The 17697-nt window shown below is 45.9% G+C and overlaps 1 protein-coding gene across 2 annotated transcripts in view; it reads right to left on the bottom strand.

Moving 5' to 3' along the window:
- The window catches only part of DDHD1 (DDHD domain containing 1), a 61290-nt gene that overhangs the window by 15635 nt on the left and 27958 nt on the right, over positions 1-17697 (bottom strand). For both annotated transcript variants that reach the window (XM_069018619.1, XM_069018620.1), the window contains 2 exons: positions 6822-6928; positions 6391-6497 (listed from right to left, as the gene is read on the bottom strand). In XM_069018619.1, the coding sequence (XP_068874720.1) occupies positions 6391-6497; positions 6822-6928 (214 nt within the window). The remainder of the gene's footprint in view (positions 1-6390; positions 6498-6821; positions 6929-17697) is intronic.

Below are 17697 nucleotides of genomic sequence, written 5' to 3'. Positions count from 1 at the left end.
CATGGGGTCTATCATGTGCTTAGGAAGCACCTGCTGGTTCTGCCTCAAAACAGGAGAGCAGGAATCATCCAAAAAACCCCAGGAATGGTGGGACTAGAGGAATGCAGCATGACCAGATCCCTCTCGCTCTTTCCAACTCCTTTCTTCCATCCTCCCTCCCAGTTCCCAGCTCATTTTGGGGACAGTGGGAGCTGTCTCTCCATCCAAGGGGTTCATAGGGCTTTCCCCCCCAAAAGCCTAGAGATTCCTTAAGTTTCTGCCCAACCCATTTTACCACCTCCTAAGGCTTCTCCCACAGACAAAACAAGCTCAAATACCTCACAAAAGAATAAATGAGGCAGCAGAAAATTGAGTTTTTTTCTCTCTGCAGCTGCTCTGGCCGCTCTGTTCCATTGCTCCCAGCTCTCCCAGAGGGAGCAGAGGAATGCAGCACGTTCACCTGTCTCTTACTGAGCAGATCAAACACTGTAACAAAGGCAACAATTCCTATTTCTTCCAGAAAAGCTGTATCAAATCCCATCCTCCCAGCTGGCCCTCCTACCTCAGCACTCATTCAGCAGTAGCCTGAGGACATTGAGATATTTCCAAGAAAGGGCCTGGAGTGACAGGACAAGGGGAAATGACTTCCCACTGATAGAGGGCAATATAGATGGGATATTGGGAAGAAATTCTTGGCTGGGGGGGTGGGGATGCCCTGGCACAGGGTGCCCAGAGAAGCTGGGGCTGCCCCTGGATCCCTGGCAGTGTCCAAGGCCAGGTTGGACGGGGCTTGGAGCAGCCTGGGACAGTGGAAGGTGTCCCTGCCCATGGCAGGGGGTGGAATGAGATGGGATTTAAGATCCCTTCCAACCCAAACCATTCTTATGATTATTATCTCCCTTTATCAGCTGAAGTTTTGCCAATAAATCCTCCTTGCAGGAAACTCAAGCCTGCAGGATCGAGTTGCTCAGAAGGCAGCAGCTCATACTCAGACTAACTGAGGTTAAATGCTCTCTGCCCTTCAGAAACCAAATTAAAGGCAGAACAAGGAATGGTCTTTCCACACACTCATGGAGAGCTGGCATGAGTGCCACGCAATTCCAGGGGAAGCCAAAACCCAGAGCACTGACCAAGGAGCAGGAGGCTGGACTTGATGAGGCCAAAAATGCCCTCTGCTCTCCCAGTTATGTGCCTGCCTAGCACATGGCTTCCAGGAAATCAAAAAATAACAGCCCATCCCATCCATTCAGGAATCCTGGTGGCACAGGGCTGTGCTTTGTAAGGATAAGGTGGGGAGTCTGTGTCAGGTGACACATCCCTGTCACCTCAGGCTGGAGAACACTGATAAAAAGGGCAGCAGAATCATGTCTTTTATCACCTCCTGAACTGCTGGATCATGATGGGAACAAGAACTTGTGGAAGGAGTGAGACACCCAGAGCTGCTGCCCTTTTGTGCAGAGCATTACCAGCATCCTGTGCCGAGCTGGAAGAATCCAAACCTCTAAATTCCAGCAGCAGCATCCCAAAGAGTTGTTCACCCTCCTCTGAGGAAATGCAGCCTTGAGCATAGCAGCATAAATAAGCATGGATAGCATGTTCCTGGCAAAGCAGAAGGAAATTGGGCTGTGTGGGTGGTGGGCAAACACCTCCTGGACCCACACCAAGGAGATCCAGAACTCCATCCCCTGATCCATTTTATGGGCACATGGCTGGTGTTGAAGGGGCTTTTCAGTGCACACCAAAATTACCAGAGTAGAAAATGACACTTTCCTCTCAAAATCCAGGAAATGAGTTTTTTCAAGATAACAAGGAGTACAAAACCCCTGCTGGCACCTGAGCACAGCAGTAACACAGAGCTTGAGTGCTGCTCCTTTGTCTGTGCCATCTCCCCAGGATCCTCACCCACTGGACAAACATCCCACACCAACAGTTTCTGAAGAAGTATGAAAAATAAAATAAAATACCTGTGGAATGGGAGTGCAGGAAACCTGACCTCTGCACCCTCTCCAGCCTGAACAGCAGGACTGTTTCTGCAGGCTTTGTGGGAAAGGAATGTGAAGGAGAGCTGAGGAACAGTGAGTTCTGCAAGCAGCTCTTTCCAAATGGCAAGAGAACTTCAGGAGAAAGTGCAAACTCGTTTGAAATTCAGCCAGCAGGCAACAGGGAGTGGGAGCCAGCTGGAGGGGGAAGAGGGTCCTCAAAAGCCAAGAGAAGAGCTGCAGCTCAAGGGTGGATTGTGAAGGACTGGGAAAGCGAAGCTGAGGAGTTTTTGCTCCACGTGGCCCAGGAGAACGTGCTAGCAGAGCTGGGGAGGCTGCTGACCCTCCAGGAGACAACAGTTGTCACATTCCCTGATGGAATCACTGAGGGATGCCAGAGGAGTGTCACAACAACAGATGAGAGGCCAGAATGAGCCGTGGCTGTGGAACAGACGGGAAGGGCTCTGTGTCTTAGGGATGATGCAGAAAAAGGATCTGTGGATCTGAGTCTCTCTCTTAAGACCCCTCTTGCTGTCGAAAAGCTGAGTCTAACCCATTTCCAACAAGTCACTGTGCTCAAGATGAAGTTTAGGTTCAGGCAGAGCCAGTAACCAATCACTTTATAAAGCTGAGAATACATTCAAGGGCAATCAAATTAATTAAACCAGCCATGGAAGTGCTGCCAAGCAGCTCCTTCATTATTAGGTTCAACAGGATATGCAAAACCAATGCTGAAATAGTCTCAGTTTAAAATTTTCAGCTTCACATCTTGTTTTCAAACACACCTGAACCAATTGCCTTTTATTGCTGAAATGAGTGCACAGGACAATGGTATTTCCATTGCAAAACTTCATATCCAAGAGAGATGAAAGCTCTGGTAAAAGTTAATACCTCTCCAAAATTTCAAGAGGTTAGTCATTCATTTTCCTTTTAAATATGTGTATAAGGGCAAACCATGAAGCCATTCCAAGGTCAGGACTCTGAGCAACCTGTTCTAGTGGAAAATGCCCGTGCCCATGGCAGGGGGTGGAATGAGATGATCCTTAAGGTCCCTTCCAACCTAAACTATTCCATGATTCTAAGGTGGACAGTGAAGTTTCTCCACTTTTATAGTGCAATATTTGCACTAAATCCTTAGACATCTTGGGATGATGGATGTAAATAATATTTATCCTGCACTAGAGGCATTTTCTGCCAAGACATATCCCAATAATTTACAGTTACAATTAGCCTGCAAGTGAGTACAGTGAAGAGCAGTAAAAAAAAGGCACTTAACAGTTTAATGAAGGTGACAACTCTGAATTTACTATGCAACAATTGGTCTTCTTAATCTCTGTTGCAGCCATTTATTATTAAAGAAATACGAAGCTACAGTGACACAGATGTGAAACAAAGTCACCCACTGAGGACACTAAAACCCAAGATTACCTTACCACAGGTGGACCAGCAAGGTCAGAGGCAGAATGTGAAATAACTGTTCATTTAGACATAGGCCTGTGTGCATCAAAATACCCATTTATTGCTTTTTCTCACATCTGGGTAATGTTTAAAGAGGGATTTGGTACAGAGGAGGATACAGCACAATTCTCTCCCACAAAAACACCCCAGCTGAATCTGTTGGCTGCAGTCTGAGACCAGACTGGGATGTCCACGGGGCTGTGCTGAATTATTAATGCCTGTCTGGTATCACATCGCATGCCACAAGTCAGAGGCACCTTTTGGATATTCTCCTGCCACACTGGAGCAGAAACAATAACTGAAATCAGACAGGGGGTCACCCACCATGCTCTGGGAAGGCTCAGATGAGCAACCCAGAGCCCCTGGGACAGCTCTGGGACAGCTCTGTGCTCTCCTGGGACACTGACAGGACAGGGCTCCTTCCCCTGGAAGGAGACAGTGGCTGCCACTTGCAAACCCCTTAAATGAGCTGCTTAAAGAGTGGTCAGGAGCTTTAAAGAAGTTATGATACCTCCACGTGGGGAAAAAATCCTTGAAAGGGGAAAGAAAATTCCCATTGTGCCCTGGGTGCTCAAAACCCAAAATGCCAAGGGGGTCCTGGGCTGCATCCTTGGCACTGTGGGGAGCAGGGAGAGAGGGAGGATTCTCTCCCTGCCCTGGTCACAGAGAGCCCACCTGGAATGCTCTGTCCAGCTCTGGGGCTCCCAGCAGCAGAAGAAGCTGCTGGAGAGAGTCCAGAGGTGTCATGGAGCTGCTCCAAGGGCTGGAGCCCCTCTGCTCTGGAGCCAGGCTGGGAGAGCTGGGGGTGCTCACCTGGAGAAGAGAAGGCTCCAGGGAGAGCTCAGAGCCCCTTGCAGGGCCTAAAGGGGCTCCAGGGAGAGCTGGAGAGGGACTGGGGACAAGGCATGGAGGGACAGGACACAGGGAATGGCTTCCCACTGCCAGAGGGCAGGGATGGATGGGAGATTGGGAAGGAATTGTTCCCTGGGAGGGTGGGCAGGCCCTGGCACAGGGTGCCCAGAGCAGCTGTGGGTGCCCCTGGATCCCTGGCAGTGTCCAAGGCCAGGTTGGACATTGGGGCTTGGAGCAGCCTGGGACAGTGGGAGGTGTCCCTGCCCATGGCAGGGGGTGGAACAAGATGGTTTTTCAGGTCCCTTCCAACCCAAACCATTGTGGGATTCTGTGGCTGCTGAGAGCCATCAGCTGAACAGCAGCCTCCTCCTCTCTAGGCCGAGCTCACCACATTCCTCAATTTATTTCCCAGGGGCAAAGCCAAGTTTAATAAACTCCTTTTGAGATCCTTTGAGGATTTCTGGGTGGAAAGCACTGGAAGTGGCCGGAGAACACAAAGAATTGTGTTGGGGGGACAAAGCAGTGAGCAGGGGCATTAATTCTGAGCAATGGGTGACCATGTGACTACTCAAAGACAAGGCTCATTCCTGAGCTGGAAGGAGCAAAGTGCCACAAGAAAAACATGCTGAAGATGGGAAAATCATCCAGAAGAATGCTCCATTTGACAGTGTTGTGTTAAACTCTGCAAAGTTAGGTCAGAGAAAATAAAATGGGAGAAGGAAGAGTAACTTGTGTGTGTTGTTGCAAACATTTCAAGGAAATTCATTAGATTTGATGAAAAAAAACAACTCAGTATTTTGTAATCAGATCTAAGCACACTCCTTTTATGTCAATTCTCACACCCAGGGGATGGTGATAAACCTGTAAAACTGCAGTTCTACTGAGCAATGAATTTAATTTTCATGCACTGCTGGCCAGCACACCTGAACTTTACTCACTAATCCATTTCCCATAAGATGTCCACAGACATGCCAAGCCCCTGATGCAGCTTAAAAAAATATCTGTTTTCAAGCTGCCAGAGAAATGTTCAGTGCTTGCCACAAAAGTTCATGTTGGGCTTCAGGTACACACCAGACAGAGAAACCTGAGAGACAGTGGAGAGCCCTGATCAATGAATTCTGCATTACTGAGCAGGAGGAGAGGTACAGATTTTGGTTTTAAAACTGTGTTGCCAATCTAAAGGACTTAATCACACCTAATTTGACTGAAAGGTAGCCTCAAATTCCCAGGTAAGATCTGAAAGTCTCACCCTGCCCCAGTCTAACCATGCTCAGGGTACCGAGGCTGCAAAAGGACCAACACTACTCCATACATAACACAGCCAACACAGAAAAAACCCTGCAATTCCTACAGAAATTCATCCTAAAACAGCCACAGGGGTTTTCCAGTAAGTTTGATACATGAGGGATGCTATTGGGATGATGCAATACCCAAGTTTTACAGGCTACTTCATTTATTCAGGTTATTATCATTTATTCAAGGCTTATAATTTCTTACAGGCCACTATAATTTATGATCATATTCCTGGCTTTTCTCCTCTGATTAATGGGATCACTCAACAGCTACACAGATGGGTCAAGGTAGGATGGGAGCATCCAGGATATAAAGAGCCCCCTGATAAACTAAGTGGGGATCATTTTGGTTTCCCTGCAAGGCAAGTGTACACAAATGCACTCAGCCTGGCTTGGGTGTGTTTGCTCGTGCTGCCATCCCATCTGTCTTCAGAAAGAGCAAAAACGAAGTGACAAATATCCATGGATTTTGTCAGAGGTAAAAAGAATCTCAGCTCCACGGACTCCCATTGTTATAAATATGAAGGAATTAAAAAAAAACCCCACGCTGTTAAAACTCTTCCCATTTCTAAGCTGTTGTTACAGAACCATTTTAGACATTTCTGTTCTAAATAAAAGACACAGATTGTACTTTTTGCTGTCTTTCTTCTCCTCTCAGCCTTAAAACCCTGATTACTATGCGTGACCATGACATACCTACAAAGTGTTAGCACCCTTTATTCAGGTTTTCCTTAGAAAGGAACTTTCCCAACATTCCCAAATCCAGATTGTTTCGGCCCCTATGCCCTGCTGTAGTAAAATTTACATAAAAATGTGTTTTCCACACTTACCTCATCCCTGTAAAGAGGACTGGTGTAGTACATGATGTCCATGGCGCTGCTGTTGAGCATATCCCGTAAACCCCGCACTTTATCCGGAGTTATGGAGTCCACAGTGTCTGGGAAAAAAAAAAAAGGAGACTTAAGTTACATCCAGGAGAATGATAAAACAGAATCATGGCGTGGTTTGGATTCGAAAGGACCTTAAAGATCATTCAGTCCCACCCCCTGCCATAGGCAGAAACACCTTCCACTGTCCCAGGGTGCTCCAAGCCCCGTCCATCCTGGCCTTGGGCACTTCCAGGGATGGAAATGTTCAAAGCTGTACAAATAAAACCAAACAAAAATCCAAGCAAGGCACAAGCAGAGAACACAGATGGAAGTTCTGGGGAGAATTTTGCAGACTGCAGCTGCTGGAGCAGCAAAAGAAGCGAGTCCTGTACCTCCATCAAGGGTCAGCTTTGATCTCCACTCCACTGGGAGGAATTCCACGTGTGTTGCAAGATTGGAAAAATACTTTTCTTCCACTTTTCTTGCAGTATCTCGCATCCTACAAAAAAGAAAGGAAGGTGTTCCTAGATAGACTATTCTTGGCACAACACATTTCCTGAACTACTGCTTTTCCATACATATAATTCCCTCGATTTCGAGTTTTTATTATGAAATACCTAAATTCTCCTATAATGAAAAAATTCTGTGCATTGCTTGCTCAAAGGAGTCTAAATGTATCACATTGTGGGCTTAACATAATCCACCTAAATTCAATTCAATTCAATTCTGGTGGGTTTGGGGCTGAATGTGAAAGGTAAGGATTAGAAAATTAGAGAAGAATGAGAAAATCAGAAAATAGAAAATTAAGAATTACACCTCTGCCTTGAAATCTACAATCCACTGAAATCAACTATTTGACCAGTAGAGAAGGAAGACAATTCAGTGCTTTTAAACACAAAGAAAACTCTTAAAAATAGGGCTTGAAAGAGCAGAATTTTATTTTAATTTTACATACTGAATTGGAAAGCTTGAAAGCTCCAGGGGGGACAAAGAGGATCACTTATGAGTATTTTAACTTGCAGGAGCAGATGGAGAGGCTTTTAAAAGACTTCTCATTTTTACAGCATATCTGAACATGAACATTGCTGCACCTCTCTCAAGGGATGAGAAAAACTTAAAATACCTAAACCCCAAAATATATCTGACCCTCTCTGTTAACAGTCGGGGGAAAAGGGGAATAATGATAAGTTATGTTCTCTTAAAAACGTGACTTGATTTGTGTTGTGTGAAAAACCCATCACTGAAAAGGAAAACCAGCATGAAATCATATTCCATATTCAATATCCAGGCATTTCTGTCGACATCCCTCAGCACCCAAAGTGGGGAAGTGTTTGATTTTCCTTTCTTTCCTTTACCTGAATCCTGGCCCCAAGAGTATTCCCATTTTTGAAGATGAGCACAACAAACCAAATCCAACCCCCGTGCTGGGTTTCCAGCATTTGGTTCCCAGTTCAAAGCATCAAGTTTTTTATTTATTTCAGTGTTTCAATGTGTTTTTTCCCTCTATTTTCAAAGCAACCCCTTTTTAGTTAATTCTACAACCAAAGGCACAATGATGTTAATCTTCCACCTGCACTTCCACCTGTCCAAATGCTGTTTAGTGAGTTTAATCCCTGAGCTGAGGCACTTTCCTTGGATGTATTAATGCTCCTCTGCTCTTCAGGAGAAATGAGACAGTTCAGGATAAATCACTACCAACACCTGGGACAGGAATTGCTTCATCTGCTCCATGTGCTGGGCATTCCTGCACCAGCACCATCCAAAAATCCTATCTGGAGAACTCTACCAAAATCCAGTCTTGAAAAGGAGAAGGATGGGGTAGGAAGGGGTGTGAAAGTCAATGCCTTGGGGAAGAAAAAAAAAACCCAAAACCATTCTCTACAAAGACAATTGTTTCTTCTTCTCTATCATGGTTTTTTTACCCCAGGAAAAGTTCATTATGCAACTAAAAAGGCAGATTAATCATGTACCACGTTTTTTAAAAAGGCAGTGAAAACATTTTTCCATCACTGACACTTAATTTCTGCTGAAAGAAAAGAGAAAGGAGGAAGGGGGGGGAAAAAAAAGTGGGAAGGGAAATGAAATGGGGAAAGGGGGAGAGAAAAGTTGGGGGAAAGGGGGAGAGAAAAGTTGGGGGAAAGGGGGAAGGAAAAAAAGGGGGGAAAGGGGGAAAAAAAATGGGGAAAGGGGAAAAAAAAGGGGGAAAGGGGAAAAAAAGGGGGGAAAGGGGAAAAAAAGGGGGGAAAGGGGAAAAAAAGGGGGGAAAGGGGAAAAAAAGGGGGGAAAGGGGAAAAAAAGGGGGGAAAGGGGAAAAAAAGGGGGGAAAGGGGAAAAAAAGGGGGGAAAGGGGAAAAAAAGGGGGGAAGGGGAAAAAAAGGGGGGAAAGGGGAAAAAAAGGGGGGAAAGGGGAAAAAAAGGGGGGAAAGGGGAAAAAAAGGGGGGAAAGGGGAAAAAAAGGGGGGAAAGGGGAAAAAAAGGGGGGAAAGGGGAAAAAAAGGGGGGAAAGGGGAAAAAAAGGGGGGAAAGGGGAAAAAAAGGGGGGAAAGGGGAAAAAAAGGGGGGAAAGGGGAAAAAAAGGGGGGAAAGGGGAAAAAAGGGGGGAAAGGGGAAAAAAGGGGGGAAAGGGGAAAAAAAGGGGGGAAAGGGGAAAAAAAGGGGGGAAAGGGGAAAAAAAGGGGGGAAAGGGGAAAAAAAGGGGGGAAAGGGGAAAAAAGGGGGGAAAGGGGAAAAAAAGGGGGGAAAGGGGAAAAAAAGGGGGGAAAGGGGAAAAAAAGGGGGGAAAGGGGAAAAACGGGGAAAAGGGGGGAAAAAAGGGGGAAAAAAGGGGGAAAAGGGGGGAAAAAGGGGAAAGGGAAATAAAAAGGGGCAAGTGAGAAAAAAATGGGGAAAGGGAAGTAGCATCCTTTACATCCTTTTTTCCAAAGCAGTTACTGCAGGCCTGTGCAAACAGCCAAGAAATGCAACTGCTCAGCATGACTATTTTTAAAGCCTGGTGTGATTGCACTCCTAATCTCCTGGATTCTTGTCCAACGAGATGGCAAAGGTTTAAATAAAGCAGAATAGCCTTCCCATGATAAGGGGAAAAATAAAATTCAGCAAGAGGATCTGCTTAAATCAGGATTGATTTATGGCCTGAGCTGACCCATCCTTGCCAAGCACAAAACCCTCCCTGCCACCCCCACACACAACAGGACATGTGAGAGCCCAACTTCAGTGTGGAATTACTAGATTATAAAGAAGATAACGTTTCAGTGAATGCATTAACATTCCTGGAGTCCCTGAGTAAGCAAAATAAAGGAGATCTTTGGAAATGCCCACAGCTCCTTGGTATTGTTAAGTCAGCTTGACTTTCTCTGCATGAAGGAGGTGGGTTTGGCTGGGATAAAGTAAATTTCCTTCCTGGTAGCTGGTACAGCACGTTTTGGATTTAGGATGAGCATAATGTTGATAACACACTGATATTCTGGTTGGTTTGGCTGTGCTTACCCTAAATCAGGGACTTTTCAGGGTCTCATGCTCTGCCTACGAGGAGCTGCACAAGAAGCTGAGGGGGAACATGGCCAGGAGAGCTGTCCCAGACTTATTCCTGGATTTTTTTCCCCATTATTATTATTTTCATTATTAAACTGTTCTCATCTCAACCCATGGGTTTTACCTTTTCCCAATTCTCCTCCCCATCCCACTGCAGCTGCAGGCTGGGGTTAAAGCTCAACACCAACAAAGAGGAATTCAGGAACAGTTCAATTCAGCAGGAAATTAGCCAAGCAGCAAATTGAAGCTGCTGAGCTTAAAAGCAGTAAAAGCATAGAAACATTGTATGAACAAAGCACAGAATTTTACACAGCAACAATTACTTTAAGTGAAGGAAATGGTAAATAACCTGGTCCTAACAGAGCAGGAAAAAACATCCACATTATTTACACATCAGTAGCAGCTGGAAATATTATGGAGGGACAGTCATTAGACATCCCCATCTTTAAATACAACAAAAAAATACATTGTTTGAAAGGGTCCAGTTCTTATTAAAGCTCTTCACAAACAAACTGACTCAGAGGGGGGTAATTTAAATAAAACTCAAAAGCAAGAAACAGGAGTTTGGAGAAAACAGCGTGGCCTTGCAATTCTGCCAAAGCTTCTGGGAAAAGCTTCAGGTCTCCCCTCCTAAAAACCATGTTGGCTTTTCGTCCTTATCCAGAACTTTGGAAATGTAAAGCATGATTTTACTCACATGAGGATTTACTTCATGGAAGATGAGGTTGTCCAGCTGTGGTCCTGCCCCCAGCACAATTGTCCCAAACTTGTTAAATCCCAGAATGGTTGGGCTTGGAAGGGACCTTCAAGACCATCTCATTCCACCCCTGCCATGACCAAGGACACCTTCCACTATCCCAGGTTGCTCCAAGCCCCACTGTCTGACCTGGCCTGGGACACTGCCAGGGATCCAGGGGCAGCCCCAGCTGCTCTGGGCACCCTGTGCCAGGGCCTGCCCACCCTCCCAGGGAACAATTCCTTCCCAATCTCCCATCCATCCCTGCCCTCTGGCACTGGGAAGCCATTCCCTGTGTCCTGTCCCTCCATGCCTTGTCCCCAGTCCCTCTCTAGCTCTCCTGGAGCCCCTTTAGGCCCTGCAAGGGGCTCTGAGCTCTCCCTGGAGCCTTTTCTTCTCCTGTTGGAATGATCCTGAACAAACACAACCACTCAGGTCCATGAGAAATCCAAACCCCAGCTCTGTGCAGATCTTCCTTAGGCCTTGCAAAACTCATCCTCCTGGTAGAAGTGCACAAAAGCTCTGTTTCAACCCATTTTTGTCACCTGTCACCTCACGGATGCCAAAGGCTGTCAGAGCTGCATTTATCCTCTCATTATCTCCCAGCTGCAATGGCACATCCATCTCCTGCTCACAGCAATCATTGAAATTCCCACTGCAACACACCCCATCTACATCCAGTGGCACGGCACCACATCCCCCACTGATTCTGATCAGCAGTTTGATGGAAATTCTGAAGAAAATTGGGTGTAATTTCCAGGCAATGTAGCTACAGTCACATACAAACCCCCAGCACACACACCTGCTTATCTGTTCTGCTATAAAGATGGGTTTATTATTTTTTTTTTCATCTTCTGGCTCTTAAAAATAAATTTCTTTTTAAAATTTTATTAGATAGCAAATCCCTCTACTCACTTGTTAAATTAACACCAACTGAAGTCATAAATCCTCATCTAAGCAGGCAGAGAATTCACCTGATACAAATGCTGTAATTGAAATACTGACCCCAGAGCAACAATTACTTGAATCTGTGCATTGAAACACAAGGAAACAACTATAATTTATGATTTTTCTAAAAGAAAAACCCACTTATGCACAGATGCAATGCACACCTTAGAAAGAATTCTGACATATTGCTACTTTCCATGCAAGAAGTAATGGCCTGAAAACAGGTACTTTGAGATTCACCATGAAAAAAATGTGCCTGGCTGCCTTTCTCTGATTAAAATAATAAATAACAAACCCATATTTTCCCAGATATATAGCCTTGCTTAAGCGAGTATATTCCAGAGATATGTTAACATATTTAGAATTATTACAGTGGGTTTTTTTAATCTCATGCTACTAGTTTTACTCTTGTGTAGGGTTTACAAATCCTCCATTAAAAACTGGGGAGTTGCAAAGTGAGTCAGCTTCAGCTACTTCCCAAATTTTGCAGAATGATGCTGATGTTAACAGAGCAAAATGCCTGAAAGCTTGAAAAAACTATTCATTTTAATTTCAAGTTATCTTTGCAGACTTTCTTCAGTCAGATAATTCATGAGAGAGAAATAGGGAATGGTCTTTAAATTAAGCATTACACCTGACAACTTCTTACTCTGAGCTCTTGATTCCATGAAATCACAGAATCCCAGAGTGGTTTGGGTTGGAAGGGACCTCAAAGCTCACCCAGTGCCACCCCCTGCCATGGCAGGGACACCTTCCCCTGTCCCAGGTTGCTTCAAACCCTGTCCAACCTGGCCTTGGACATTCCAGGGCTGGGGCAGCCAGCTAGGCAACCTCTTCCTCAGTTCCAGGGCCTCCCCATCCTCACAGTGAGGAATTTCTTCCTAATATTTTATCTAAACCTGCCCTCTGTCAGTTTAAAGTCCCCTTTATCCCATCACCCTAATTCTAAGAGACAGGGCAGGTTCCCAGAAAAAACCACCTCAACTCTCACTATTCCCTGCAAAGCCACGTGGCTCCATTCCTGGATTTTGGTCCCAAAACATCACAAATGATGCTTTGAATCATTCCCCAACTGCTCTCACCCCCCTGGAGTTCCCTCAAACTGAGCCCAGCGCTCACTGCCTCTTTGAGGAAATAATGCCATGACTTACTGAGGAAGCTCAGGGCTGGCTTGGGCTAAATTTGCTAAGCTGAAGTGAGAGCAGCAGCCGTGAGTAATAAAAAGGGAGATCTGCTGCAGCCAGAGGAAACGGGGGGGTGGCTGCTCCCCAAAGCTGAGCTGCAGAAATGCCAATTCCAGTCTCGCTCCGGGCGGATTTCAAAGAGCAGCTGCAAGACACAAGTCATGTTCTGCCACTGTTGTTCTCTGCTGCTCTCAAAACTGCTGTGAAAATTGCTGCTCTGTGACACACACAGACTCATCTTACTTCAGAGGAGAGATGGAAATTCTAGGATGCAAACAAAGGCAGCACGACTGGGATCCACACTTCATCCTTTGGAAGAGTAACAGGATTTTGCACGATCAGAGGAACAGAAGCTGCTTTGTTGGTTGATCACAGGATCCTGGGACAATCCTGGGAGATCCAGGTGCTCCAGACTCCCTGCCAGCACTGCTTTCCAAAGGGCAGCAAGGCTTGCCCTGCAGGCATTCCCCTGTCCCTGCTGCCATCTCCCGACTCCACACCACTCACTCCCATCTTCCAGGTGGAATCCCACATTTTTAGACCCAACTGGAGTGATCGAGTTTGCAGGGAGATCACATAGGTGTGATGGTGTGGGCAGGGAAAGGGCAGAAACAAGGGATGGGGCAAGGATGGGAATGGGAACAGCCCAGGGGATATGCCCAAGCCCTGAACAGGCTGTTACAGCTCCTGTCCAGCACACAGCCACGTGTCAGATAATAAATATACACAAAACAAGCTGTTACAAAAGCATTTCATGCCCTAACTATCACCTTTTACCTCTTGGCCTGAACTTCCCTTGCAAGACAAGCTCAAGTTGAAACCTGTAAGCCAATATTTACCATCTGGGTGCTTACTTAATTCAGAATTAATACCTGCACCAAAGGATGAAAAACAAGCATCTAATATGTACTTAATGCAATGCAAGCTTTGGAATGGAACACAAAGCTACCAAATATGTGAAGAGCTACAATTATGGAAAAGATTTTACAGGAAAATTGTCATTTTAGACTCCAGCAGCACATATTAATGCACTGAAAGGCTTCTGAGAGGCTCTGCACGGGCTTGCATATCAATGGAAATGTACCAAAATAGCTATTCCAAAGTAATTATCCTAATGATAATCCACAATTAAAATGCTTTCTAATGGGACTTGCAATAAAAATGTAATTGGTGATTAGGCCAAGATGCTGGTGCTTGTGCAGACAGCAATTTTTGGGCTATGAACACCAGCACAGACAAATGTGATTTTGGAATTCAAACAGGAGATTCAGACAGAGGCAGAGGCCAGCTCTAGGCTGAGAGCAGCCCAGGAGTGACAGCACACTGCAGCTGTTATGGAAAAACACAGGAGAGTTACTTCACTCATTCCTCAAACACTGGAGCTGATGAAATTCAGCTCAGGTCTGAGCCCTGCCTTAGGCAGGTGGAAGGCCTGAGCTTTACCTACATCAGGTAAAACAAGAGGAGCTTTGAAGAGGAGGTTGGAAACATGGATAACATTCCTAAATGTCCATAGGAGGCCACCAAGGTGATCAGAGGGATGGAGCAGCTCTCCTAAGAGGAAAGGCTGGGAGAGTTGGGATTGTTCAGCCTGGAAAGGAGGAGGCTCTGGGGTGACCTCACTGAGGCACTGAAGGGAACCTTCAGGAGAGCTGGAAAGGGACTCCAAGAGCCTGGAGTGCCAGGACATGGGGGAATGGCTTCCCACTGCCAGAGGGATGGGGTGTTGGGAAGGAATTCCTGGCTGGGAGGGTGGGCAGGCCCTGGCACAGGGTGCCCAGAGAAGCTGTGGCTGCCCCTGGATCCCTGGAAGTGTCCAAGGCCAGGCTGGATGGGGCTTGGAGTAACCTGGGCTAATGGAAGGTGTCCCTGCCCAAGGAATGAGATGAGTTTTAAGGTTCCTTCCAACCCAAACCACTCCATGATGGCAAATCATACTCGTAATGTGCAACAACATCTCTCCTTCCCATTCATCCACAAATTCAACAAAACCAGAGAGCAGCTTCCACGAAAAAAACCACACTCCAAATAATAATATGTGAGTGTGTACAGTAATAAGACATCCCAAAGAGATTTATTTAAAGCTAACACTCTACCTTATCACAAACTAAGGAATTCCAGGATCCTGCACCTGATGGCAAATAAAACCCCCTCCAATTAAGAGAATTCTGCCATAATACCTTGGTTTGTATTAGGCAGAAATACAGACTACAAAGCCTTCTCCCTTAAATAACCATCCCTATGGTACCAGCACAGCTCAGAGCACATTATTCTGCTGGGGCAGCTGAATCACTGCTCCAGCCTGGAGGAGGGACTGCCTCTTCCCAGACAAGCTCCCAGTGAATATCAGTGCTGACAGGAGCAGCTTGTTGCACCAGCTGCCATGCTACATTTAGATAAAAAATGTGTTTAACTACAGGGAGAAGAAACAAATTACGCCACATCCACCACAGACCTGCTCATCCAAGCATCCACAAAATGCATCTTTTCCATTTACCCACTCACAGGACACCCTGCAACCCCAGCATCCAGCCCCACTAATGAGATTTGAGCTCCAGTCCTTAATGAAATTAGCACAGGTAATTTGGAATTTCCCTGGACAAGGGTTCTGTTTTCACCTCTGTAACCAGCAGGATCTGCCTAATGATGCAGCAGCATCATGTGAGCTGCACCAGCTTCTTCTCAAGGTGATAACCTGAGGACAGAACGTGTCAAATGAGCTCTGGTGGGGTCCAGCCACAGGTTTCCTACTAAAGAATGTGCATTCAAAAGGCAAAAAAGCCCCCACTGACATCATCTTTTCTTAGTTTCTACTTTAAAGCGTGAACGGCCAAAAAATACTTTTCCTTATTCATCTCATTTTTCAAAAGGCACCACTGTGTCCTTAATGGAAAAGCATGTAAAAAACCACCCCAAAAACCAAACATCACACAAATATCACGGATGAAGGTGCTAACAGCAAGTGCCAGTATGGCTTGTGAGAGCTTGGCAGACACTCCTTCTGAAATCTCTCCCTACAACATATGGGATGTTCCTCACTGATAAGTTTTAAGTTGTTATTAAAAAAAAAAAAAGGGGAAAAAATATACTTCAATCTAAAATGATGCCTTAATTTGCAAATTTGGTACAGAATGCACAATTTATGCCAATAATTAGCACTTTAAAAGGCTATGCAGTGCTGTCTGGTATTTCTTGAGGATATGAGTGAGATTTACTGGAGCACATGAAGTCTTGTGTCCCTTTTTTTGAGAAAATATTTCATATGCTGGGCTGCCAATTAGAGCAGGATTTACAGAATGAATATCTCTGCACTGTGACCTGAGCTGAAGTTAATCCACCAATATAACCCCTGTATCTATGGAAAATGGAGGGGGGAGAAAGACAAAGCAGAAAAATTTTAATGATTCCAAGGCTGAAGTTTTATTTCTGGCCACTGTTAAAAAGCAGCTTATATGGAGGCTATTTGCATTCCCAGAGTAATTCCATCCCACAAAAATTGAAGTTTTTACATTTATTTTGGTGACTTAACTTTGAACCAAGGGCTGTGGATCCTTTCTCTCTCTGCTTTGGATTGCTGGCTCTGAAACAGCACAAAGAGCAGTGAAGTGGCAGGAAAGGGAGGGTGGGGAGCTGCAGGTTGGTGCTCTGAGGTGACAAATGTCACACAAGTGACATGGAAAGGTTTACCCTGGCACCCCAGAGGACACTGGAGTGGAACATCGAGCTGAGGGGACACAAGGGGCTGGTGACACAATGGCACAGAGCACACCAGCACCGCCCTACAGTGGCACTCTGGAGGCAAAGGGAGGGTGACAAAGCTCCCACCACAAAATCCCAGCAATCCCAGCTCTTCTCACAGGAGCCACTGGGTTTGTCAATGTTTCTGTCAGCTCTGATGGAACCTGGAGCTACTTGGGACACACCTATTGAACGATTTGTGCAGTAGAGATCTGTAATTAACACCTTTTTAGCCTCTTCTTTCGAAACCATCTTTTCAGGTGCATAGAATCACAGATTGCTTTGGGCTGGAAGGGATTTAAAGATCATGAAGTTCCAACCCCTGGCATGAACAAGGATGCCACTCACTGTGCATGATGCCCCAGGCTGGCCTTGCACACTCCCAGGAATGGAGCAGCCACAGCTCTGGGAAGGAGCATTCCCAACAGCCATTTGCAAACCACCCTTCACAAAAGACATCCTGTGAAGAGATTTCACAGCCTTTTGATCACATTTTGCTTCTCAGCCGGGCTCTGTGCACAGAGCTCCCACGAGCAGTCTCACAGCAACAGCTTCATGAGGGGCTTCTGTCCTGTTAGGAATGACAACATTCCTGTATCTCCCCATTCCCCCTCTTTTACAGGATGCAGTTTGCTTGCCCACTATCCCAACAACCAGCTCTGAGAGACTCCACTCCAAGATTAGCTTTCCTATTCTACTTAACCAAAAACTTTCTGCTCAGTTACTCACTTCCCAGTTGTTACTCACTTAATTCATCCAGCTACAACTTAGAAACAACATTCCCCTCAGTTATGACCAAATGAAAAACCTCTCCCTGCTCAGGAAAGCCACAGACCACAGGAGCCAGAACTTCACACAAAATCCTTAAGGCTGGAAAAGGCCTCCAAGGGCATCGAGGCCAAGCTGTGCCCGATCCCCACTTTGTCACCAGCCCAGAGCACTGAGTGCCATGTCCAGTCCTTCCTTGGACACCTCCAGGGATGGGCACTCCAAACGCCCCTAGGCAGCCCCTTCCAATGCCTTAACAACCCTTTCCATGGAGAAATTCCTCCTGATATCCAACCCGAACCTCTCCTGGTGCAGCTTGAGGCTATGTCCTCTCTGAAAGTCACAAGTGCTGGGGGTAAAAGC

Source organism: Aphelocoma coerulescens, chromosome 5 (assembly GCF_041296385.1).
Source record: "Aphelocoma coerulescens isolate FSJ_1873_10779 chromosome 5, UR_Acoe_1.0, whole genome shotgun sequence".
In the NCBI taxonomy this organism is placed as follows: Eukaryota; Metazoa; Chordata; class Aves; order Passeriformes; family Corvidae; genus Aphelocoma; species Aphelocoma coerulescens.
Note: the sequence above shows the minus strand (reverse complement) of the source record. Positions and strands in the feature narration are given on the sequence as shown.